The sequence below is a fragment of the Aegilops tauschii genome, chromosome 3, assembly GCF_002575655.3.
Source record: "Aegilops tauschii subsp. strangulata cultivar AL8/78 chromosome 3, Aet v6.0, whole genome shotgun sequence".
Taxonomy (NCBI): domain Eukaryota; kingdom Viridiplantae; phylum Streptophyta; class Magnoliopsida; order Poales; family Poaceae; genus Aegilops; species Aegilops tauschii.
Genome location: NC_053037.3, coordinates 29083963 through 29109874, shown reverse-complemented (window position 1 = coordinate 29109874; position 25912 = coordinate 29083963). Strand labels below are relative to the sequence as shown.

General features: G+C 46.3%; 1 protein-coding gene, 1 non-coding gene and 1 pseudogene across 2 annotated transcripts; 2 read left to right on the top strand and 1 right to left on the bottom strand.

The window, feature by feature from the left end:
- The first annotated feature begins 2405 nt into the window (after positions 1-2405).
- Positions 2406-4181, top strand: LOC109769237 (pentatricopeptide repeat-containing protein At3g02330, mitochondrial-like; annotated as a pseudogene).
- Positions 4182-6961: 2780 nt separating this feature from the next.
- Positions 6962-7042, bottom strand: TRNAL-CAG (transfer RNA leucine (anticodon CAG)). Its single transcript has one exon. It is a non-coding gene; the product is annotated as a tRNA-Leu (tRNA).
- A 5500-nt stretch (positions 7043-12542) lies between these two features.
- Positions 12543-12929, top strand: LOC141042652 (uncharacterized). Its single transcript, XM_073511513.1, has one exon. It carries the CDS (start codon positions 12543-12545, stop codon positions 12927-12929), a length of 387 nt encoding a protein of 128 aa, XP_073367614.1.
- Positions 12930-25912: the final 12983 nt, after the last annotated feature.

Below are 25912 nucleotides of genomic sequence, written 5' to 3'. Positions count from 1 at the left end.
ATAATTCATTGCACATCATTTTTTGTCATATCTAGGCTTAAGGTAAGACTACCTTAGAGCATGTACAACCAAATCCCTCATTTCCGCCTCAAACGATTAGGCGGCATGTCCGGACAAAAATTAGCCACCCAACCGGGGTCCCAAACCGGGGTCCAACAAGCTAGCTCACCATACGGATTCGAGTACGACACTGACACGGCCGGCGGCAACGGCATGTGACTGGGACTTGACGGTGGAAGGTTTACCGGACAACGTTGGCGATCAACGGCACGGGCAGAGCACGTTGCCAGGTCTAAACTAGGCTTAGGCCCAGTTCTTTTGCTAGAATGGGATTTTCCCAGAATCTAACCCCTACCCGGTGTCTCCCAGAATCTTTGAGCCCCATTTGTTTTACAATCCGGTCTAATTAGACCCTAATTAGATATGATTGTAAAATAAATGGGGCTCAAAAATTCTGGGAGAAGCTGGGTAGGGGTCAGATTCTGGGAGAATCCCCAGATTCTGGCAAAAGAACTGGGCCTTATAGTTCATAGAAGAATAAAACTATTAGGGCAACTTCAACGCAAACCCTCGCTCAGACGGTCCGCATTCGTTCGGATCAAACGGTTTGGACTTTGGACGTAACTTGCCATTCAACGGGTACCTCATCGGTCTGTGGACTGGTCTGGTTGCTCCTTTTTTTGCAAACCATGATACTGTCCGGACGGCAGACACATTTGCATCCGACAATCCCATCCCACTAAAAATCCTCCGTCCAAAGAACCCTCTCCGCGCAATGCGGTTGTTGTGCATTCATGTCCGTCGGCAGCGCTTAAGAGTGGACGTGACTCAACGGCATTGATGTCCGGTCAGGGGGATGCAACCGAACAAGCAGGGAGTGCCGCTTCAATGCTGACGTGGCGACCGAGGAGCCTACTCCGACCGTCGCCCCTTATTCAAGACGGCTTCACGTCCCTTCGCCTGGCTGCGCTTATTTAAGCCGGGATCCGATGCCATTCACACCACACCTCCACTATAAGATAGTCTAGTTTTTTTTAAGTTTGAGTTCAACTGACAAAATATCATATGTTTATGTAAATTATGTCCGAACTTTTGTGAATTTTGTCGTGTTTGATGTAGTTTGTCTGTTTTATTCAAATTTGTTTCAAAATGGATACATGGCATGATTGTATGGCCGGCTCTAGTGTCACTGTCCACGGACTGTTCGTTTTAGAAGTCGCCATTCGAGATGCCTTTTAGCACAATATCGCTCATCACATATTTAGGGATATTTTAGCACAACTCCAAGGGCCGATTTCGTGACAGCCAAATGAGTGGGACCCGCGATTCCATGCATTTGGGTGCCAAATGAGCTGTAAGAGACAATTCATTGTACATCCTTTTTTTTTTTGTCATATCTAGGCTTAAGGTAAGACTACCTTAGAGCATCTACAACTGAAATCCCCATTTCCGTCCCAAACGACCAGGCGGCATGTCCGGTCACTGTCCAGACAAAAATTTGCTACCCAACCGAGCTCCTCAAACCTAGCCCAAATGCCCGGGCCGTCCGGCAACTCCCATATCAAGTCCATATGTGGGACAGATATAGGGAGGGCCAAACGCGCGCGGACACTGCGTCCACATCGGTTCGGCTCGGTATGGCCCACGCCACCCCCACCATCATCCCCACAAGCAAATCCGAAGCCAAACCCTAGTCCTAAACCCCACTCCACTCACTTCTCTCGCCCTCTCCACCCCCTTCCGTCCCCTCCCATTCCAATCTGCGACCCCCTCCGTCCCCTCCGCCATGGTCGGCTCTAGCTCCAACGAGCTCGACTGGGTGGGGCTTGCCGGCGGCGACCCGTCCACCTCGTCTGAGCTGGACGAGGAGGACCTCGCGCTTCGCATTGCGCTCCGACGCTCACTAATGGACCAGGCGGGAGCTCCTCCATGATGGCGTCCCCGAGCTCGTGGGTCGACAGCTCTTCCTCTGAGGCGGCCCGACGCTGCCCTGCCCGCTCTCTGTCATCGACGGTAAGGCGGCAACACAAGCTGCGGCGGCCCGACACTACGCGGCAAAACGAGCTGCAGCAGCCCTATCCGTTTATATCTACGTTTCTTTATGTTTAATTAGCTAAAAATTTGAACTGTTTCGGCCCTTTTGTATGAACCATGTGGATGTTCAACATCGAAAGTGCCAAGTTCTATGCTATATCGTATGATCGACGTAATTTGCATGGGTTTGTGTCTGGGAAGTGAGGAAATGATAACTGTCCGGGCACCGTCAGCAGGCGTGTTCAGACACATGCGCGATCGTTTGGAGGCATACTTTACTACTTCCGGTTGTAGATGCTCTTATCAAATTTCGCTCTCTTATCAAGCACTATATGCCCTCACAGTTCATTTTGCGGGGCGTTGATTCGTGATCCAACGGCAACACACTCCACAGCTCGAGCTCGGTACCGGCCGCAGCTCATCATAGTACAGCTCGCACCCGCCGTATCCGGCACGTGCTCCGGCGACTCTCACCGCCGGCCCGCCGGCCCCTCGCTCCGCACCCATCCCGGCATGGTCAAGCTCCTCGCCGACCTCCTCCACGACGTCCCGCCCGCCCGCCGCCGCCCACGGCTCCTCGCTCCTCCTGCTCCTGCTTCCCCACACCGTCTCCCCGCTCTGGCTCTCCCTCCCCGCGCTTCCCTCCCAATGCCCACGCCGACCGTCTCGCCATCTTCCCCGCACGCCGCATCACTCCGAACCAGTATGCGGCTTCCCACATATCGTTCCCCCTTGTCAGGTTTCGTCAGCTCACCCTTGCCCGTGTCCTGTTCGATGAAATGCCGCAGTCTGGTGTTCGCCTGGACGAGTATGTTTACACGGCTGGGGTTCAGGATTACAAAGCGGCAGGGAATCTCACGGCGCGGAGAGGCTCCTGGCGAGGATTGGGGGTCAAGGCCAGCATGGTGTCGTATGTACTGCTGTGTGGATTGTGCAAGAATCAACGCATTCAGGAGGCAGCGGAGCCGCGGAGGTAAAGGATAACGTGGTGGTGACTGGTGAGGAGTTGCAGCTGATGAAGTGACTTACCGGGAGCTGCTGTATGGGTTTTGTTGGACGGAGTAGCTGTAATTGGCGTTGAGAATGACATGGCCAGGCTTGGTTTTGTGCCATCAGAGGGCCAGTTGCTCATTTATGCTTGATGGGCTGCAAAAGAGGGGTCTGGTTGAGGAGGCTTTCAGTTTAGCTTCTTAGTTGAGCGAGTTGAGTATGGCGACGAACATATTTGCATACAATGCATTGCCTGATAACCTGTGCGAGAATGGTATGTTCGGTGAGGCAGATAGGGTTTTTCATGAAGTGTCAGACAGGGGTCTGGTGCCAAATGAGGTGACTTATGCTATACTGATGCATTCAACTTTGCAAAAGGGGGGGTGAGTGCACTTCATATGTTTGATAGGATGTGGGAGAAGGGAGTCAGAGTGACAGTTTATCAGTACATTTCCTTAATTAATGATTGCTGCAAAACAGGAGGATTTGGACATTGCAGATGGGCTTTGTGGGGGAGATGGCTAAGATAGAAGTGACATTGAAGGTAGCTTCATAGTCTCCACTCATAGCTGGTTTCTATAGAGAAGGGGGTCTCTCCAGTGCCATGGAACTCCACCAGAGATTGTTGCATGGACTTGTTGTACATTAACAGCCCTCATCAATGGTTTCTGCCAAATGAAGCTTCCCGGTTGTTTAATAAGAGGATTGACAACAATCTAGTACCAAATGAAACAACTTCTAACGTCATGATAGAAGAGTGTTTCCTGGTAGGTAATATAAAAAGGCATTCCAGTTATATGATCAAATGGTGGATAGCCTTAAACCTGGCAATTACACAATCCGGGGACGCCAGAATATACAGTCGCTTCTTTCGGGTGCACAATCTCACTCTAATGTTGTACTTCCTGGTGACTAGATTTTGATTTGACAATGCTATAACAATTATTGTAATTCTCAGTGTACTCCTGTGGGCAATTGCTTTTTTTCTTTCTGCTGGCTCTTGGTGTTGTTTCTTCAATGTCAGTTTCCCTTTTGCATAGAGATTGGCTGGTTATTCCAAAATAGGCCAATTACATGCTTAATCTCAATGCTTTTTGTGTATGCTGCCTTTAACTTTAACCACAAGGAATGAAATAAGGAAAGTCAATCTTAGACTATGCTTCCTGCTGTCCTGCTGTTCAACTCTGCCATCTCCAGATCAATCAAGGACGGCCCCAAGTGCACATTCTCTGGTAGTGCTAGCACTGTCCGGTGTCAGTTGCTGCTTAGATTCTGGTTATATTCTTTTCGAGAATGATTATGTTGGAATATTATTGCGAGTACTTGATGGGAATTGATGCGGGATGTGCTAGTATGTAGCTGGGTAACTTGTTTATCACATGCGTTAGAAGGATTACATGTTTTGCTGCTTTTTGAAACTGAATGATATTAATGCATTTCTAGTCTGATTTCTGTTTTGTGACAAATTCCTCGTGCTTCCAAATATATGCATTTCTTACTGGATATGTGAAATATTAAGGTCAATTTCTGTTACTACTGGGTAATGCCCTCTATGTCTTTTTTTTTTGGGTACACATGGATGATACTTTTTTAACAGTCTGACTGCTGATTTGCTTGGAGCGATACATTCATGTTGCCAGCCTTCTGGATTGAGGATGTGATTTCTCAAATCTTTGCAAATTTTGAGAAGCCATGAAAATTGCTAGTGCTATAACTGATTTCTGTTTTGTGACAAATTCCTCGTGCTTTCAAATGTATGCATTTCTTACTAGATATGTGAAATATTAAGGTCAAATTCTGTTACTACTTGGTATTGCCCGCTATGTCTTTTTTTTCTGGTACAAATGGATAATACTTTGTTAGCAGTCTGACTGCTGATGATTTGCTTGGAGCGATAAATTCATGTTGCCAGCCTTCTGGATCAAGGATGTGATTTCTCAAATCTTTGCAAATTTTGAGAACCCATGTTATATGCTGAAAATTGCTATTGATATAGTGCTATTGTAGAACAACAGGATTTTACATTCTACATTTATCTGATACAGTTGCAAATAAAATATCTTTGACAACAAATGCTAACTAAAATTACATAAGCAACTCCTATTATTGCAGGATCATATCATTCCAGATTGAATATCTTGAGCCGAGGCTCCCCTTCTGCTCCATGTTCCCCAATATGCTTACCAGCAAACATGAGGTACGCATCTCTGATTGCATGCATCTCTACCGCTGCATTTCTTATCAACATCCGCTCTCGAGGCTGTGTCTTTGAGCAGGATATGCCAAGCCTGAAGACAGAAACCAAGCACTCCTGGATTCAACTACTTGTCATATCATCCTTTGGTTCTCCATGCAGCCAGATTGTTGGGTCAGCTATCTCCAAGGTTCTATCCAGAAGAGCATCCTCGACAAATTTATGTAGATCCAATGAATCCCCAAACGTTTCATCTGTTGGGCTTCTTCCGTTAAACATCTCAAGCAGCAATATGCCAAGACTATAAATATCACCATGAGTGGATACCACAGAGCCCTCTCCATACTCTACAATTATGCAAAGTTTTGTGGACAGCATGCCATATTTGAGTGAAAAATAAAAGATAGTAATATTGAAAGAATTTCAGTCACCTGGAGCAACATAGCCTATAGCTATATAATTTTGCATTACCCCGCTTGTATTTTCTTGAAGGATCCTTGATATGCCAAAGTCTCCAACTCGGGCACTCATGTTGTCAGAAAGAAGAATGTTGCTTGGCTTAAGGTCGCAATGGATTACTGATGGTTGACAGTAGTTGTGCAGATATTCTACTGCGTCCACAATATCGGCACCAATATCAAGTCTCTGGGCAAGGCTGAGTGTGTTGCTTGTAGCAGGCTCTTGAGATTTTGGATGAATCCAACCAGCCAAGTTACCATTGGGCATGAACTCAAAAACTAATGCCTTGAACTCTTGACCTTGGTGCTTGATGCTTGAACAAGAGGTAATGATCTTCACGAGACAACGATACCGTATCCTTCTCATGGCCTCAGATTCAGTCTCAAAACTCTTGGAATACCTAGATTGACCAAGATTAAACACTTTGACAGCCAATGTTCTTTCCTCATTGTCCAAGACGCACTTATAAACCGCTCCATAACTTCCTCTCCCAAGCAAGTTGTCTTCTGAAAATTCGTTAGTTCCTCTCAATAATACTTGATACGGGATTCTCTTGTAGTGGTCATCAGCAATTGAATTTTGTGATAATGTCTTGTGGCTTGGTTTGAGCTTCTTGTAAAGTATCCAAACAAGAAGAATAACTGAAAGTGATAACAAGATTGCTCCGTCCGTTGCTAGAGAAATTACAAGAGACATTTACTGAAGGTTTAAGCTGTTCTGCTTTTTTTTGAATATGTAATTCATGATTTCTTTTCTTTTTTTTACTAATTTACTCCTGCTGCTGCCAAGTTACTGTCGGTGTTTATATTTTAGTGTTGTCAATCTGATCCGATGCACTAGGCGAGATCGGTGCTGATGCATTTCTAATTCAATATTTCTTTTTCTACCGAAGGTTTAAGCTGTTCTGCTTTCCTAATCTCATACCATCTCTGTAAGTTAATATAAGACGGGTTTTCGTTTTTTTTTTTGACGCTGAGGGAGTATTGTCTGGTATATCCATCAGCTGTTACTGTGCCTTTGTGGCGTAGTCTGAATCCTCTGTATACCGACCATATCCGAAGCATGAGCCAACCTTGCCTGCACAGCATGTCTACAGTTTCAGAACGGGAATCAATCGTGCTGTAAGTATAAGCAACTCCATCGCCACTCTAATTTGTTCAGAATGGAGATGAAACCTTTGGTTGGTTCGCATAAAAAGCTAGTCCATTTAACTGTTTTAATTTTTTTTTACTGTAGTAGTTATGATTCCGAAACAAGCAAAGGCAGATAAAAACAAAATAATTGTGTCAAGAGTGGGATTTGAACCCACGCCCTTTCGGACCAGTACCTGAAACTGGCGCCTTAGACCAACTCGGCCATCTTGACATTTGCTAAATTATGCGAAAGTTAAGTCCTTATTAATAACTGTGCATTTTAAACTGATGGAGCAAACTCTTTTAAACGTAATAAGAACTAGTAGAAGCAGTGGTTGGGAAGTTGTCGATGCAAACCAGGAGATGCCGGCTGCCATGATCAGCGAAAGCATGTCGTGGCCCATGAGAAGAAAACGCCGATTAGGGCATGTACAAAGTTTGGAGATCATGAAAGCGGGTCAAATCGAGATGCATCCACCAAAGACCGATTAGGGCATGTGCTAACTTTGGAGATCATGAAAGCCGGCCGAATCCAGATGCATCCACCAAAAACCTAAACCAAGGCACCACATGCCCTTAGCCGCGGTGATAAACACACCAACAAAACTGGGAAAGAGCGGGGTGATCAATACTCCTACACTAGATCAGCATCGCCGCCTAGCCCCCCCTTTCCAAAAAATCAAACTCGAAGACTCACTAAAGAAAACTTGGAAAACCCTGTCCATGCCGCTGCACGACAGGTCCGAGTGAGATGTCGACCTCGCCGACGTTCAGGACCATGCACCGACTCCCTCTTCTTCGGTGACCTAGGTAGGCCGGGCCACCGTTGAAGATCGCCGCGCTGTATCACCAAAGTCATTGTCGAGCACCATCTGACAAAGACCGCCACTCGAGCATACATCTCCTTCGCCATCCCACCACAGGGCTCCAACGTCCCCACATGTAGGATGGCCTCTCTCCCCCCGATTAGGACCTCCCCGCCAGTGCCGACATCGCACGGTCTTTACCCGATGACACGCGTTGGTGGCAGCGAGAGGGGAAGTAGATGGGTGGCAACTAGGATTAATGTCGCCGACGTAGACCTCTCTCTACGAAACATATCAAGTATCACATTTCCTTACAAACACACTCTTACAAGAAACACAAAAATACATCCAAATTCTTAGAGTTGTTGAAATCTTCTTCCTCCTGCATCCACCGGCGGCACACCATGAGCAAAAATTGTTGCCGCCTCTAGGCCTCCATCATGGCAGATGAAACTTGTTTAAACCCATAAGCTTATGGAAGCAACAGTCACGAACATCGATGAGCAAAAGATGCCAATAGTCGTGGTCTACTTATCAAATCGTCACCCCAAAGAAGAAAACACCGAAAAGGGTAAGTACAAACTCCAAAGACTATGAGTGCTGGTCGAATCCAGATGGATCCACGGAGCGCAAAACCGACCGGATCCCAAATGATCCTCCGAAGGCACACCTTCACACGCCCTCTGCCGATGATAAGCACACCAATGGAACGGGATAGGGCAGAACAAACACTATTCCTATACTCGGACAACGCCGCCGCCTTGCCACCCCAAACTAGACACATATACTACCTAGAGAAAAAACATGAACATAAGTCGCCCCTGCCGCTGAACGCCAGATCCGGACTTGAGGTAGAGAACATCACTGTTTAGGTCCACGCTCCAACGCCCTCTTCTCTAGTGACCTATCCAGTGCAATCTAGCGTCTTTTGTTGACTCTGTGAGGCTCAATTCAAAGTCCTGCTACCAAGGTGACGGTGTCCTGGACTAAGGGGTACCAACCTAGTTGGCCCACAGTCCATGGGCCAAGCATATGGCCCGCCGATCTCACAAGCCTAGAACCCGGGCGTGATCAAGATGGACTCTACCGAAGACTTGGCGTGTACTTCAAGGACTACCCTAGCTATCCGCGTGTTTATTCCTAGTTGGCAACTGACCATGTGTAACCCTAGATGAACCCGGTGCCTATATAAACCACGGAGTTTACTCCATAGAGGGACAATCACAATTACCTACCTTAGTGTTTAGAACACAACACACGATCTCGAGGTAAATCATCATGTACTCGATACTCCATCATCAATACAATCAAACAGGATGTAGGCTTTTACCTCTTCGAGAGGGCCCAAACCTAGGTAAAGATCGTGTCCCTTGTCTCCTGTTCACCATCGATTCTAGATCAACAACTCGAGACCCCCTACCCGATATCTGCCAGCTTTATTACCGACATAGGTGGCCCATGCAGGTCCTATTGTGTGGTCAAGAAGGATCAGTGGCCCGCCTTCAGATCGATAGCTGATGGAGCATATTTTCGTCAGATCCCTCGGTAGGGGCCCAAGCGCAGCTGGAAGTCATGAACTAGAGGTCACATGAGAGGTTTATCCAGGTTCAGGCCTCCGGAGAGTAATACCCTACGTCCTGCTGGTTTTGGTTATTCATAGTGGAGAGATACCTCGCGCGAGGGGTTACAATGGTGTATAATGTTGCTACCGAGATTTGTCCTATATGAGGATGGATGATCAGGAGGAACCCTAGACCTCCATTTATATAGACAGGAGAGGCCTAGGGTTTACATGCTGGATGCGATATGGGGCGCCGCCGCCCTCTAGTCTTGGGCGTCAAGGAGGTTGTCTGGTCTCCTAGGGTTATTGTGACACCATGGGCCCGTTAGGCCCCCTTGTAGCTGATGAGGTCGGGCTCCTTGGCATTAGCCACCCCCGGTATAGGACTCCGTTAGTAGCCCCCGAGCGTGCTGGAGGTCGCAATGAGGGTCGCGAGACCTCTGACAGGCTCCTTTGTTATCTTGTCTCTCGAGAACATGGATGGCTTCCAAGTTCGACCCGCCCAAGGGATCAGGCACCTCTTGAATATTGATTCGGCGCGGACGATACTCCCACAACGGGTTTAAAAAGAGGACCTCGCCGTGATTTTCGCCTTCGTTTTCTACAAAAAGGGGAAAGATAAAAACTCTCCAAAGGCAAAAAAAGGTTGTCGCTTCCGCTGTGGGCGGACGGAGCCTCGGGTTCGGACGTTTTATAAGAAGAGGAAAACTTAGGGTTTCAAAACCCTACCTCATTCTGGCTTTCACCTCCTTGCTCGTTTCAAGCCTTCCGTTGCGTCGCCGATTTGTTCCCTTTGCTCATGTTTTCTCGTTGCCGATGGCCAAGAAGAGAAGTGAGGGACGGAGGCAGATCTCGGGTTTGAAGCCTCCCTCTAGGTCCGCCGGCGGAAAGAGTAAGAGGGCCACCCCCAAAGGAGGAGCGAGACCAGGGCGCGCTGCGCCTAAATCCACAGGAAAGTGGTTTCCGTCTGTGGCAACAGAGGGCGATATTAATGGGTATAAGGACAACCTTTCCATGCCCACAGATCTAAAGGTGCGAACTCCAAACGGGGAGGTTCCACCAGAGCCCCATGCGAACAAACACATCTTGTGCTCAGGCTACTTCGGGCGGGGCTCAGCTTCCCTATTCATCCCTTCGTGTGTGGCCTCCTGCATTTTCTTGGATGCCAACTCAACCATATTCCGCACAACGGGGTTCTGCATATCGCCAATTTCATCACTTTATGTGAATGTTATCTTGGGATAGCCCCACATTTTGACCTGTTTCGCTACTTCTTCCAGGTCCGCGTTCAATCGAACGAAGGCGCCGTCTGCGACCTTGGGGGTGCCATCCTGCAACTTCCCCTTAACTCCACCTTCTTTTCTTCGACCTCCCAAAATCCGTTCGGGAGTGGCACAAGTCGTAGTTTTATGTGGAGGGCCTTGGTGATGACCTGCCGGCCTTTGTAAACGAACCTCCTCAAAAGCTACTCCCGTGCAGTGTTGTAGCTATGTTGAGGCCAGGGGGGCGCTGCCCCCCAGCCTTGGATAATTTTCTGAAGAATTGTTTTTAATAGTGTCAGCATCCTTGATTCCCATGACCAGGCTGACAAGGAGGACCCACAGCCCAGGGGCTCGCCAGGCTCGCCCACCAGGCCCATCAGGAACAAGAGGCCCAACCCGCGAGTAACTGGGCCAACATGGGTGCGGTGAGGCCCAGCCACCAGGCCACTACTTAAGGGCATCGCCACCAGAGGAATGAGTATCTAGAGGATCAAGGCAACGGCGGCGGCTACCCTAACCCTAATCCCCTTCCTGTTCTTCATCTTGTACTCCTCTGTTATAATCGAACCTGTTAATCCGGGCTAGTGAGAGTGAATCGAGTGCCATTATCGTCACCACCATCTCATCCCTTACATCTAGTATCAGAGACCACCACCACCACTTCCCCCGCGTCGATCTGGTGCAGTTCATCGAAACCAGATCCCTGACTCAAGCCCGCGCCCACCTCGTCGTCATGGATCCTGCTGTCCAGTCGTTCTTGGAGCGGCTCGACACCACCCTGAAGGAACACACCGTAGTGATCCAAGCATCCAATGTCAAGGTCGACGATCTTGTGGCGTGGCGGCCCGATCTCGAGAGGCGTGTCGCCGATTTGAGCGATACGGTGGCGGCTCTACAACTCGCGCCCCCGCCACCTCGCGTGGAGGGCGTGATGATCCAAGCGCCTGCACCGACCAATCTCCCACCTGTGACGGCCGACACCCATGCGGGGACCGCGCCTGGCGTGGCGCAAGCTCCACAAGGGCCCGATGGCCGCGGCTTCTACACCATCCCACGGGGTCCCCCGGTGGGGTCCTTCCAGACGCCGCCACCGCCCCCGGCAAACGGCTAGTACGACGGCCTGTCCTCACCTCCCGTTCTATCTCCGTATGCGCATGCTAGCCAGTTGCTCAGTGGGTTGGGTCAGGCGCACCCATCCATCCAATTTCCTCAGTTCACCGGAGACAATCCGAAACTGTGGAAAACCATTTGCGAGCAGTACTTCTCCATGTTTGCTATTCTACCATCGTTCTGGGTCCCCATGGCTACATTGAACTTCTCTGGTTCAGCATCCATCTGGTTGCAGTCCATCCAGAAACGACTTGCAGAATTCGATTGGGAATCGTTTACTGCACTTCTCTGTAAGCGCTTCGGCCGCGATTGCCACCAAACATTGATTTGCCAGTTTTATACTGTGCGACAAACACCAACAGTGGCAGATTATATTGAGCAGTTTGAATCAATTATCAATCATCTTAGCTCTTATTCTCACACAATTCATCCGTTCTATTTTCTCACTCGCTTTGTGGAGGGGCTCCGGAAGGATATCCACGCGGTGGTGCTAGTTCAGCGACCGCCGGACTTGGATACGGCGTGCGCCCTGGTACTTCTCCAGGAGGAAGTGGCTGAAGGGACGGCGCACAACTCCCACGGGGCGCAGGACGCGTCCGCGCGCACGGGGCTGCCATTGCCCCTGCCACCACCTCCACCTCCGGCGCGATCGGGGGCATCAACGACTACAATGACAGCGACGAACCGTGATGGCATGGAAGCCACGCGCGCCGACAACACCAAAATCAAGGCGCTCCGAGACTATAGGCGCGCCCGTGGCATGTGCTTCAAGTGCGGCGAGCGCTGGGGCCATGAGCACGTCTGCCCCCCACCGTGCAGCTCCATGTGGTCGAAGAGATGCTGGAACTCTTCGGCATCGACGCGGCAATCGGCCACAATGCCACCGAGCCGCTGACTGACTCCGTCATGGCTATCTCATGAGCAGCGCTGGACGACAGCGTTTCCACCAAGGCATTCCAACTTCTCGCATCCATCCAAGGGCATGAGGTCCTTATGTTGGTGGACAGCGGCAGCTCTACATCCTTCATCGACCAACGGCTGGCCGATCAGTTATCCGGGGTGATTCCACTTTGCCAACAATGCCGTGTACGCGTCGCTGACGGCGGTGAGCTCACCTGCTCCGCGAGTATATCTGGCTGTCAATGGTCATCACAAGGGCAGGATTTTACCACTGACATGAAGGTTCTTCTCCTGGGAACATACGACGTCATCCTAGGGATGGACTGGCTAGAACAACATAGTCCCATGACAGTGGACTGGAGGAACAAGGTTATTCAGATACCAACACCGCTGGGGCCGGCCCATCTGTTCGGCCACGAAGCCAATTCATCCACTTGCTATCTGATCACCAGTCTCCAGCTGCAGAACTTGTACCACTAGGGCTCGCTGCTGCATATTTCTCTCCTGTATCCAGTAGCTGACGAACAACAAAGCAAACCGACACCACCACCAGAATTGCAGCAACTGTTGATAGAATTCCAAGACGTTTTTGGTGAACCTACATGACTGCCACCGCGCCGCGCCTGTTACCATAAAATTCCCCTCATGCCCGGAGCCCAACCTGTCAATATTCGCCCCTATCAGCACAAGCCCGAGCATAAGTCAGAGATCGGAAGGCAAGTGGAGGAGCTGCTGCAGTCCGGAGTCATCCAACAAAGCCGAAGCAGTTTTGCATCACCAACAATTCTAGTTAAGAAGAAAGATGGGACGTGGCGTCTCTGCATCGATTACAGACACCTCAATGCAATGACATGCGTCAACAAATTCCCCATCCCCATCATAGAAGAACTGTTGGATGAGCTGCATGGAGCAGCTTGGTTCACTAAGCTCGACCTGCGAGCGGGCTACCATCAGATCAGGCTTGCGGAAGGAGAGGAATTCAAAACAACATTTCAAACACACACAGAGCATTATGAGTTCAAGGTTTTGTCGTTTGGATTGGCGGGTGGCCCAGCAACCTTCTTGGGAGCGATGACAAACACATTTTACACTTTGCTACGGCACTATGTCCTCCTATTCTTCGACGACATCCTCATCTTCAGCAAGACGTGGGAAGAGCATCTCGATCACTTGCGACAAGTCCTCCAGCTCCTTCACAGGGATCAGTGGAAGGTGAAGATCAGCAAATGCGAGTTTGGGCAACGACAGCTATCGTACCCGGGCCATGTGATCAGCGATAAGGTTGTCTCTACAGAGCCCAACAAAGTACAGGCGGTCCAGTCATGGCCCACACCGCAGGACGCCAGGGAGGTCCACCGTTTCTTGGGAATGGAGGGTTACTACCGCAGGTTTCGTTCGCGGGTTCAGCATCATCACCAGACCTCTTTTCAATCTCTTGAAGAAGGGGGCCCCGTTTGTTTGGACGGACAACACAGCGCAGGCGTTTGAGTTGTTGAAGCAGCAGCTCACCTCAGCTCCAATCCTAGCCCTGCCAAATTTCACCAAGACCTTTGTGATGAGACAGACGCTTGTGACAAGGGCATTGGCGCCGTGCTACAGCAGGATGGCCATCCCATTGCATTCATGAGCAAAAGTTTGGGTCCGAGGTACCAAGGCCTCTCCACCTATGAGAAAGAGTACCTTGCAATCGTGGTGGCAGTGGAGAAATGGCGTCCATACCTGCAGCACAGTGAGTTCATCATCCGTACAGACCAGAAAATCCTGATCCACCTTGAAGAGCAACGACTAACAACACCCTGGCAACAACGGACATTTGCCAAACTCCTGGGTTTGCATCACACAATCAGATACAAGAAGGGCACCGAGAACACAACAGCTGATGCCCTCTCATGCTCCAAACCAACTGCAACGTTGCTTGCGTCACTTCCTGTCAACCCAGTTGGCTCGAAGACGCGATGTCCAGTTACAACTGCAACCCACAGGCGCAAAAATTGCTCGAGCAGCTGGCCATCAGAGAGGACCCCAAAGGGCGTTTCACACTCCAGAACGACATTCTGCGCTTCCGCGGGCGCATCTGGCTCGGGGGATCCACGGCAATCCAACAGAAATCATGGCTGCATTCCATGACAGCCTGGTAGGAGGACACTCTGGATTCCCTGCTACTTTCCGGCGCATCCGCCGCCTGTTCGCATGGCCCAAAATGAAGATTCAAGTACTCCACTATGTGCGCTACTGCCCCGTTTGTCAACAAGCCAAGCCTGATAGAGCAGCGTCCCCTGGACTCATGGAACCCCTGCCAATCCCTCAACAACCATGGGATATGATCACCACGGATTTCATCGCCGGACTCCCACAATCTGGTAAATTCAACTGCTTATGGGTGGTGGTCGACAAGCGCACCAAGTTTGCTCATTTTCTTCCTCTCTCCCACCCGTATACTGCATCCAAGATGGCTCTGCTCTATATGAACATCATCTACAGCATCCATGAACTCCCAGGGGCCATTATTTCAGACCTGTGACCCGGTGTTCACCAGCATGTTCTGGCGCGAGCTGTTCAAGTATGTCGACACTGAGTTACGCATGAGCACAGCCAACCATCCACACACGGATGGGCAGACCGAACGCGCCAACCAGTGCGTCGAGACTTACCTACGGTGTTCTATGCATGCATGCCCGCGCCGTTAGAGCTACTGGATCCCTCTCGCCCAGTTTTGGTACAATTCTTCCCACCATTCAAGCATTGGAATGTCTCCTTTCAAGGCCATGTTCGGGCACGAGCCGCGGCATTGGGGCATCACAAACACCGCCGAATGTGCGGTGCCTGCCTTGCAAACTTGGCTCGACGAGCGCGCCGTGATCCAAGACCTTCTTCAGCAGCACCTTCATCGAGCCCAACAACACATGAAAGCTCAAGCGGACAAACGCAAATCACATCGAGCATTCGAGGTTGGTGACTCTGTATACTTGAAGCTACAGCCATATATCCAGACCTCAGTTGCACGACGCGCCAATCACAAGCTGTAATTCAAGTATTAAGGCCCGTTCAAAATCATCACCAAGATCAATGAAGTGGCGTACAAACTGGACCTCCCAGCGCAATCTCAAGTGCATCCGGTCTTCCATGTTTCCCAACAGCGCCACTGCCTCGTTCCAGGTAAGACTTTATCTTTAGAACTCCCAGTTCATTCTGACGTTCCTGCGGTCCCTGTCGTAGTGCTCAAAAATCGATGGCGTGATACGTCTCCAACGTATCTATAATTTTTGATTGTTCCATGCAATTATATTATCCATCTAGGATGTTTTATATGCATTTATATGCTATTTTATATGATTTTTGGGACTAACCTATTAACCTAGAGCCCAGTGCCAGTTTCTGTTTTTCCCTTGTTTTTGAGTTTTATAGAAAAGGAATACCAAACAGAGTCCAATTGACGTGCCAATTTTTGATGATTTTTTATGGACCAAAAGAAGCCCCCGGAGTAAAAGAGTTGGGCCAGAAGAGTCCCGAGCCGTCCACGATGGTGGGGGGTGCGCCCTAACCCCTGGGCGCGCCCCCTATCTCGTGTACGACTCGGAGACCCCCCTGACTTGTTCCCGACGCCAAAAATTCCTATAAATACCCAAACCTCCAGAACATAACCTAGATCGGGAGTTCCGCCGCCGCAAGCCTCTGTAGCCACCAAAAACCAATCGGACCCTATTTCGGCACCCTGTCGGAGGGGGGATCCCTCACCGGTGGCCATCTTCATCATCCCGACGCTCTCCATGACGAGGAGGGAGTAGTTCACCCTCGGGGCTGAGGGTATGTACCAGTAGCCATGTGTTTGATCTCTCTCTCTCTCTCTCGTGTTCTTGATTCGACACGATCTTGATGTATCGCGAGCTTTGCTATTATAGTTGGATCTTATGATGTTTCTCCCCCTCTACTCTCTTGTAATGGATTGAGTTTTCCCTTTGAAGTTATCTTATCGGATTGAGTCTTTAAGGATTTGAGAACACTTGATGTATGTCTTGCATGTGCTTATCTGTGGTAACAATGGGATATTCACGTGATCTACTTGATGTATGTTTTGGTGATCAACTTGCGGGTTCAGTGACCTTGTGAACTTATGCATAGGGGTTGGCACACGTTTTCGTCTTGACTCTCCGGTAGAAACTTTGGGGCACTCTTTGAAGTACTTTGTGTTGGTTTGAATAGATGAGATTATGTGATGCATATCGTATAATCATACCCACGGATACTTGAGGTGACATTGGAGTATCTAGGTGACATTAGGGTTTTGGTTGATTTGTGTCTTAAGGTGTTATTCTAGTACGAACTCTATGATAGATCGAACGGAAAGAATAGCTTCGTGTTATTTTACTACAGACTCTTGAATAGATCGATCAGAAAGGATAACTTTGAGGTGGTTTTGTACCCTACAATAATCTCTTCGTTTGTTCTCCGCTATTAGTGACTTTGGAGTGACTCTTTGTTGCATGTTGAGGGATAGTTATATGATCTAATTATGTTATCCTTGTTGAGAGAACTTGCACTAGTGAAAGTATGAACCCTAGGCCTTGTTTCAACGCATTGCAATACTGTTTTCGCTCACTTTTATCATATTTTTAGATTACAAAAACCTATATCTACCATCCATATTGCACTTGTATCACCATCTCTTCGCCGAACTAGTGCACCTATACAATTTACCATTGTAGTGGGTGTGTTGGGGACACAAGAGACTCTTTGCTATTTGGTTGCAGGGTTGTTTGAGAGAGACCATCTTCATCCTACGCCTCCCACAGATTGATAAACCTTAGGTCATCCACTTGAGGAAATTTGCTGCTGTCCTACAAACCTCTGCACTTGGAGGCCCAACAACGTCTACAAGAAGAAGGTTGTGTAGTAAACATCAAGCTCTTCTCTGGCGCCGTTGCCAGGGAGGTGAGTGCTTGAAGGTATATCTTTAGATCTTGCAATTGAATCTTTTAGTTTCTTGTTTTATCACTAGTTTAGTTTATAAAAGAAAACTAAAAAAAATGAAATTGAGGATGCCTCATATGCTTCATCTTTTTAATATCTTTCATGAAAATAAGGATTCCGATAATTGTGCCAAAGTGTTAGAAGAAGAATGCATTAAAATGTTTGGCACTAAATATTTGAATGCTGAGCATGATTGCAATGTTGTTAGTACGAACTCTTTGAATATCCATAGTACTAATGATGGTTGCACTAGTCATGATGAAAATGTCTCTTATAAGCATGTCAATTTTTGTGGAGTGCATAGAGTTTGCAAGTACACACCAAATAGGGAAGATAGATTTTGCAAGAGGCATAAGTATTTAGAAACTAAATGGTTGCAAGAAAGGCTAGATGTTTGTGCTGAAACTTTAAATTTTCTTAGCCATCCTTGTGAACTTTGCAATGAACGTGGTCATTTAAATATCCAATGCAAATTGTTTCATGATCGAATCGTGTTCAAAAATTGTGATGACTTGATTTCCCTTGCGCATCATAATGAACTTAGTTTGCTTGTGGGTTACGAGGAAATGAAACATATAACTAAAGTTCTTGATTTTGATCTAGAGGAAATTTATATGTATTGTGCGGTGAATTGCATTGAAAATCCTTATATTGAAAATTACATAAAGACAAGAAAACAAATAGAACATGAAGAGAATACTAATGAAAGGGCAGAGATTTCCTAATATCCTCCTATTCTTTCTTATGATGAATCAGGTAACAAGGAGGAGCCTTCTATTCAACCAATCTCATTAATAAGGAGCTCCAAAAAGAGGATTAAACCCACACATGATGCGAAGAAGAAAAATAAAAGACGGAGAAGCAAAGGTAAAAAGGCATCCCTCTCAAATGATGTTGCTCCTACTACTCATTGTGATGATAATAGTTGCTATAATATTGGTGCTATCCATACTATTAATGATGAGAGTGATTATGCTTATGATATGAAAAGGCCCAAGCTTGGGGATGCTATGTTTGATGAGAATGACATGTTTGAGAATTTATTTGCTGCAATTAATGTTTGTACCAAGCTTGGGGATGCTATGTTTAATGAAGATGATATTTTTAGTCCCCCATGTTTTGATATGCAAATTTATGATGATGATAGCATGCCTCCTGCTTATGATGATTATATTGATGAAAGTGGGTTTGGAAGAGTGTCAACTTTAGGAAGTAATGATCCCACTATTTTGGAGGGTGTTGAATCTTATTGTGACAATTATGAAAGTGGATTTGGAGAGATCATGACTTTATTTAGTAATGATTCCACTATCTTGGAAGAGGTTTCAATTGAGTATGATGAGAACAAAGTTGCTACTTATGATGATTATTGTGATGACACTTATGCTATAAAAAGTAGTGATGATTATATTTATAAAACTTGTCATGATTATGATTACCCTTTTTCTGAACATTACTCTTTTAATATGGAAACAATTTATAGTATTCGAGTTTATTATGATACTCCCACTATTCCGAATGAGAAGAATTTTACTTATGTGGAGAGTAGTAAAAATTCTATGCTTGTAGATCATGAAAAGAATGCTTTATGTGATGTTTATATTGTTGAATTCATTCATGATGCTACTGAAAATTATTATGAGGGAGGAATATTTGTTTGTAGGAATTGCAATAATATCAAGTTTCCTCTCTATGTGCTTAAAATCCTGAAGTTATGCTTGTTTTGCTTTCCTATGCTAGTTGATTCTTGTTCCCATAAATTGTTTGCTCACAAAATACCTATGCATAGGAAGTGGGTTAGGCTTAAATGTGTTAGTCATATTCTTCATGATTCTCTCTCTATGTTTCAATTCTTATTTTTTATGTGAGCATCATTGAAATCGTCATGCCTAGCTAGAAAGGCACTAAAGAAAAGCGCTTGTTGGGAGACAACCCAATATTTACCCCTACTGTTTTTGTGTGCCCACATGATTAAGATACTGTAGTAATCATGTTTTATAGTTTTTGTTTGAATAAAGTGCCAAGTAAAGCCTTTAGGATCTTCTTGGGTGATTGTTGTTTGATCTTGCTGATAAAAACAGAAAGTATGCGCTCACGAGAATAATTATCATTTTTAACCAGAGAGCGATAAAATACCAATTCCAACTGCAGTAGATCAATATGCTTTTTATCCTGGTCGTCCTAATGTTTCAGAATTTTTGGAGTGACCGAAGTATTCGAAACATCCAGATTGCTACAGACTGTTCTGTTTTTGAAAAATTCTATTTTCTATGTGTTGTTTGCTTATTTTGATGAATCTATGAGTATTATCGGAGGGTATGAACCATAGAGAAGTTGTAATACAGTAGATATTACACCAATATGAATTTAGAATGAGTTCACAACAATACCTAAGTGGTGATTTATTTTCTTATACTAACGGAGCTTACGAGTTTTCTGTTAAGTTTTGTGTTGTGAAGTTTTCAAGTTTTGGGTAAAGATTCGATGGACTATGGAATAAGGAGTGGCACGAGCCTAAGATTAGGGATGCCCAAGGCACCCCAAGGTAATATTGAAGGACAACCAAGAGCCTAAGCTTGGGGATGCCCCGGATGGCATCCCCACTTTCGTCTTCGTTCATCGGTAACTTTACTTGGAGCTATATTTTTATTCAGCACATGATATGTGTTTTGCTTGGAGCGTCATTTTATTTTATTTAGTTTTGCTTGCTGTTTGAATAATATCCCAAGATCTGAAATTCTTAAATGTTAGAGGGTCTTCACATAGTTACATAATTATTCAACTACTCATTGATCTTCACTTATATCTTTCGCAGTAGTTTGTCGTTTGCTCTAGTGCTTCACTTATATCTTTTAGAGCACGGTGGTGGTATTATTTTATAGAAACTATTTATCTCTCATGCTTCACTTATATTATTTTGAGAGTCTTTTAGAACAACATGGTAATTTGCTTGGGTTATAAAATTAGTCCTAATATGATAGGCATCCAAGTTGGGTATAATAAAAACTTTCATATAAAGTGCATTGAATATTATGAGAAGTTTGATACTTGATGATTGTTTTGAGATATGAAGATGGTGACATTAGAGTCATGCTAGTTGAGTAATTGTGAAATTGAGAAATACTTGTGTTGAGGTTTGCATGTCCTGTAGCATGCACGTATGGTAACCGTTGTGTGACAAATTTGAAGCATGAGGTGTTCTTTGATTGCCTTCCTTATGAGTGGCAGTCGGGGACGAGCGATGGTCTTTTCCTACCAATCTATCCCCCTAGGAGCATGCACGTAGTGCTTGGTTTTTGATGACTTGTAGATTTTTGCAATAAGTATGTGAGTTCTTTATTACTAATGTTGAGTCCATGGATTATACACACTCTCACCCTTCCATCATTGCTAGCCTCTTCGGTACCGTGCATTGCCCTTTCTCACCTCGAGAGTTGGTGCAAACTTCGCCGGTGCATCCAAACCTCGTGATATGATACACTCTATCACACATAAGCCTCCTTATATCTTCCTCAAAACAGCCACCATACCTACCTATTATGGCATTTCCATAGCCATTCCGAGATATATTGCCATGCAACTTTCCACCGTTCCGTTTATTATGACACGCTTCATCATTGTCATATTTCCTTGCATGATGATGTAGTTGACATCGTATTTGTGGCAAAGCCACCATTCATGATTTTTTATACATGTCACTCTTGAATCATTGCACATCCCGGTACACCACCGGAGGCACTCATATAGAGTCATATTTTTGTTCTAGTATCGAGTTGTAATTCTTGAGTTGTAAATAAATAGAAGTGTGATGATCATCATTATTAGAGCATTGTCCTGTGTGAGGAAAAAAAAGAGGAAGGCCAAAAAAAGAGAAGGCCAAAAAAACAAAAACAAAAAGAAACAAAAAATGAGTGAAAAAGAGAGAAGGGACAATGTTACTATCCTTTTTCCACACTTGTGTTTCAAAGTAGCACCATGATCTTCATGATAGAGAGTCTCTTATTTTGTCACTTTCATATATTAGTGGGAATTTTCATTAGAGAACTTGGTTTGTATATTCCAATAATGGGCTTCCTCAAAATGCCCTAGGTCTTCATGAGCAAGCAAGTTGGATGCACACCCACTTAGTTTCTTTTGTTGAGATTTCATACATTTATAGCTCTAGTGCATCCGTTGCATGGCAATCCCTACTCCTCGCATTGACATCAATTGATGGGCATCTCCATAGCCCATTGATTAGCTGCATCGATGTGAGACTTTCGCCTTTTTTGTCTTCTCCACACAACCTCCATCATCATATTCTGTTCCACCTATAGTGCTATGTCCATGGCTCGCGCTCATGTATTGCGTGAAAGTTGAAAAAGTTTGAGAATACTAAAGTATGAAACAATTGCTTGGCTTGTCATCGGGGTTGTGCATGATGGGAGCATTTTGTGTGACGAAAATGAAGCATGGCCAAACTATATGATTTTGTAGGGATGAGCTTTCTTTGGCTATGTTATTTTGAGAGGACATAATTGCTTGGTTAGTATGCTTGAAGTATTATTGTTTTTATGTCAATATTAAACTTTTGTCTTGAATCTTATGGATCTGAATATTCTTGCCACAATAGAGAAGATTACATTGATGAATATGTTAGGTAGCATTCCACATCAAAAATTCTGTTTTTATCATTAACCTACTCGAGGACGAGCAGGAATTAAGCATGGGGATGCTTGATACGTCTCCAATGTATCTATAATTTTTGATTGTTCCATGCTATTATATTATCCATCTAGGATGTTTTATATGCATTTATATGCTATTTTATATGATTTTTGGGACTAACCTATTAACCTAGAGCCCAGTGCCAGTTTCTGTTTTGTTACAGCATGGATTTTGCTTTCTCTTTTTTTCCGGACTTGCCTTCTCTCTGTTTTCGGACTTGGTTTTTGCCTTGCTTTGATTTGGGTTTTGGAATCATTTCAAATGGACTTGTCACTTGGGCATATCCTTGACTTTCACCAAAGTGACCGATCTAATCCTCATTCAACTTTATTCCTCTGATAAATCCCCAAAATAATCAAATGAATATTTTTGACAAAAGAAAAATATTCATTTTTCTCTCTGAAACTCAATTCAGAAACTTGTGCTCCAAAGCAACCCCATTTTTTCTTGCTCCTAAAATATGAAATAATTCCTGAATATTCCTTGAACCTTGGCACACCTTCCCAAGCAAAATATTGCATAACGTTTTGTAATATTTTTGCTATAGAAAATCATTTCTCTTCTGGCCCAAAATTCTAGTTTGTACAACAAGTGCATTTTTCCTTGATCTTTTGGCCCTGATCTTTCTTGAGCTTAAACACCCTCCTAAGAAAACCTAAACCCCAGGAGATCAGCCCTAATGACCTTCTAGAAATTGCTTAACTTGGCGACCAAGTTCCTGGTCAGAAACTTGCCAGCTTAGTTGAGTCAAGTCTGGTCGGTCTGGCTATGAGCTATCAACTTTCCTAGACTAAACACTGCGTGGACTAGAGCGTAGACAAGGTTTGGCAGCGTTTGGGCGTCGTCTTGACCATGCCAGCGTGGTGACCGCATGAAGACACGGTGCCTGGCAGCGTCTCGACGCGCTCTGGATGGCGCCTTCCTCTCTGTTCTACGCGTGCTCGATCCAGCGCTCGCTGACGCCTGCCGCGCCGCACCTACAGCCCCGACCCATTGCCCTTGACCTCTCCCTAGCGCTCGCCGAAGCCGGAGATGCCGCAGCAAACACGGGCATGTCGCAGCCAAAAGCCACAGTGCGTGTGTGCCCTTGTCCGCTTCTTTCACCGCCTCTTGTGCTCATCTGCGAGCGCGGGCAGCTCCTGCGTTGACGCTGTATGGTTGCCCCCTCGCACTGGAGCTTTTCGTCGCCGTTCGCTGCGCATCCAGAGGGCTCCGGCGGCGACACATCCCTCCCCTCGCTCCGGCTATTTATAGCGCCCCCCTCCTCGATTCCTAGCCACGCACCACTCCTCACCACCTCCACGAGCACGTAGACGGGCCACAACTCGGTCGGGCAGGCCTCTAGCCGTCGCCCCGACCAGAGAACTCCGGCGACCTCCGCAGCAAGGCCACCACTCTCCGGTGCCTCTCGAGCTCAAGCAGCTGCTCGGGCGGGGCATTGGGGTCTGTTGGTGTTGCCTGGACGCCGCTGAGCCCTCGGAGCCGCCCCTAGCCGTCATCTTCAACCACTCCGGCGAACCCCGTCCGCCACCGAGGCTTGCGAGCTCGACCGCGAGCAGCTCCATCCACCCCAAGCCAAGCCACAGGTATGGGCAGGAGCGCCATGAGCCCAGCTTCAATCCTATCCCTCTAGCCTAGCCCCAAACCCCCTCGTCGCCGGCGTGAGCTCCGGCGAAACGCCGCCCCTCTCTGATCTCGCTCTCCCCCTCTCTCTCCTGACATGCGGGACCCACCCATCAACCTCACCACTCGCGCCCAAAGCGGTACGAGTGGAGGCGCACTCTTGCTTTACGCCTTCGACGTCACCCCCCAGGATTTCTGTTTAATTCAAATTTATTCATAAATTTGACTAAACTTTGACCAGCCACCATTTCTAAACCATAAGTCCAAATGATTTGATTCTTTTTGCATTGTCTTTGTTTCAGAAAGCTCTTGCAGCACACAAAAGGTGGATTTTTCCTTGCTGTCTAGAATTTCTGGTAAATTTCAGAATAGTTTTTGATAATTGTTTTTGTGGTTCTAAATTCTTTTCAGAAGGAGAAGCTTGTCTTGAAGCAAACCAAGAGGGGTGTGATCCTCCTCTACACTAAGGCAAGCCACACTAGCATTTGGATGGTGTTATTTCAATATCTATGATTTTCTACTTGAATATGAGTTTTTATTTGCATTTAAAATTTGATATATATATATGTGTGTGTGTGTGTGTGTGTGTGTGTGTGTGTGTTGTTGATTGCTAGTTAGTTTACCATGCTTGATATGCTTGTTTTAGTTACTGGTTAAATGCATGCACTTGTTTGGTCAAGTAGAATAAGATTTTGCACTAGTTATATTGCTATGGTAAATAATGATTGTTCTTTTATGAAGTGATATTTTCATTTAAATGATGAACTAACAAAAATATTGCTTGATAATGAAAATGAGTTATAAGTAGAGAAGTTTTGATCTTGAGTAGTGCAAGATAATTATGTTGATAAGATTGATCCATGTCTATGAGTTGTTTGCGTTGCATGTCGATTAGTTGCATGGTTATGGCTTAGTATCATTGTTATTTTATAAAAAGTTTTTGTCAAAGTTAAACTTGATTAATTTCAACTTGAATATGATGTTGATCACATCATGGTGCCACTGAATCGGGTGTTTATTCAGTGCGCCACATTTACCTTGTGGGAAGGTCTTGATTCGGTCCTTTGTTGTGCCTCTCAACGGTGCCTCCCGCGAGGGAAGGTTATGGGCGTGCATACCCTGGCCCGGTAAGCAGACATAACCTTGTGTGCTCGTTTTTGTTTTTATGGTACCTTGTCCCTGTTTGGGACAGTTTTGCCACGACGGTGGTCGTTGGTGTCTTTGGTAGACACGGGGCCACCCAAGACCTAGCCCTGAGAGGGAGTTGGTCGGAGTGACCGGGAGAGTGCCATGACAAAGGGAGGGTTTCGTCGGAATGCTTTGGTCCACCCGAATGGGGATGCGAGGCCAGGGTTCTGTAGTGTGGGTAAAGTGCGCTACCTCTGCAGAGTGTATTTAATCTATCGATAGCCGCATCCTCGGTTGTGGGCATAGCTCGGAAGTAAGTCACACCATGGATCAACTTTTATAATTAATCTTGCAAACTAAAATGATTGTTGTGATGCATTGTGTTTCGTGTGATTCATGAACTCATGAGTTGTTCATGAGTGGTTGGTTTCAGTTGTGACCCTGGTATGGTCACCTTTGGTTACAATGTAACCGTCTGGTAAGCGAGTCCGTGAGACTCGGTGCACATATTGGTTTTCTTTGCATCTGTAGTAGTTCTTGCATTGCATTAATTTGCTTAATTGTCATGATATTGTCTGTCATCGTGCTTATGTTTGTTGTGAGCTTGCAAGTACATTCAATGTACTGACCTGGCGTGTCATGCCAGCTTTCAGGCAAGTCGGTTTGCATCAGAGCGCATCTCGCGTCTAGGCCGTGTCCACGTCCTGTGCTATGGAGTTCCACTTCGCCGTTCTTCCGCTGCCGCGTAGTTCAAGTGATCGAGGCCCTCATCATGTTCATTAAATAATGTACATATTGTTCAGCAGCATCGTGTGTGCCGCCTGTCCTCGTATCTCGATGTAATATCAGACTTATGTAATCCGCTAGTATCAATAAAGCGGTTGTTTCTGTACCATGTTGTTGTGTATTGCCAGAAGACTTGATCTCTGGGCTGGCAATGCAAGGTAAACCGGTTGCTCTGAGCCAGGATGCCACAACGCTTGGTATTAGAGCCGCGCTGATTGTAGGACACGCTAGACCGTTAGTGCGATAGTGAA

Excerpts from the sequence above, each read along its gene's own strand:
- LOC141042652 (XM_073511513.1), top strand. The coding sequence starts at position 12,543 with ATGTTGGTGGACAGCGGCAGCTCTACATCCTTCATCGACCAACGGCTG.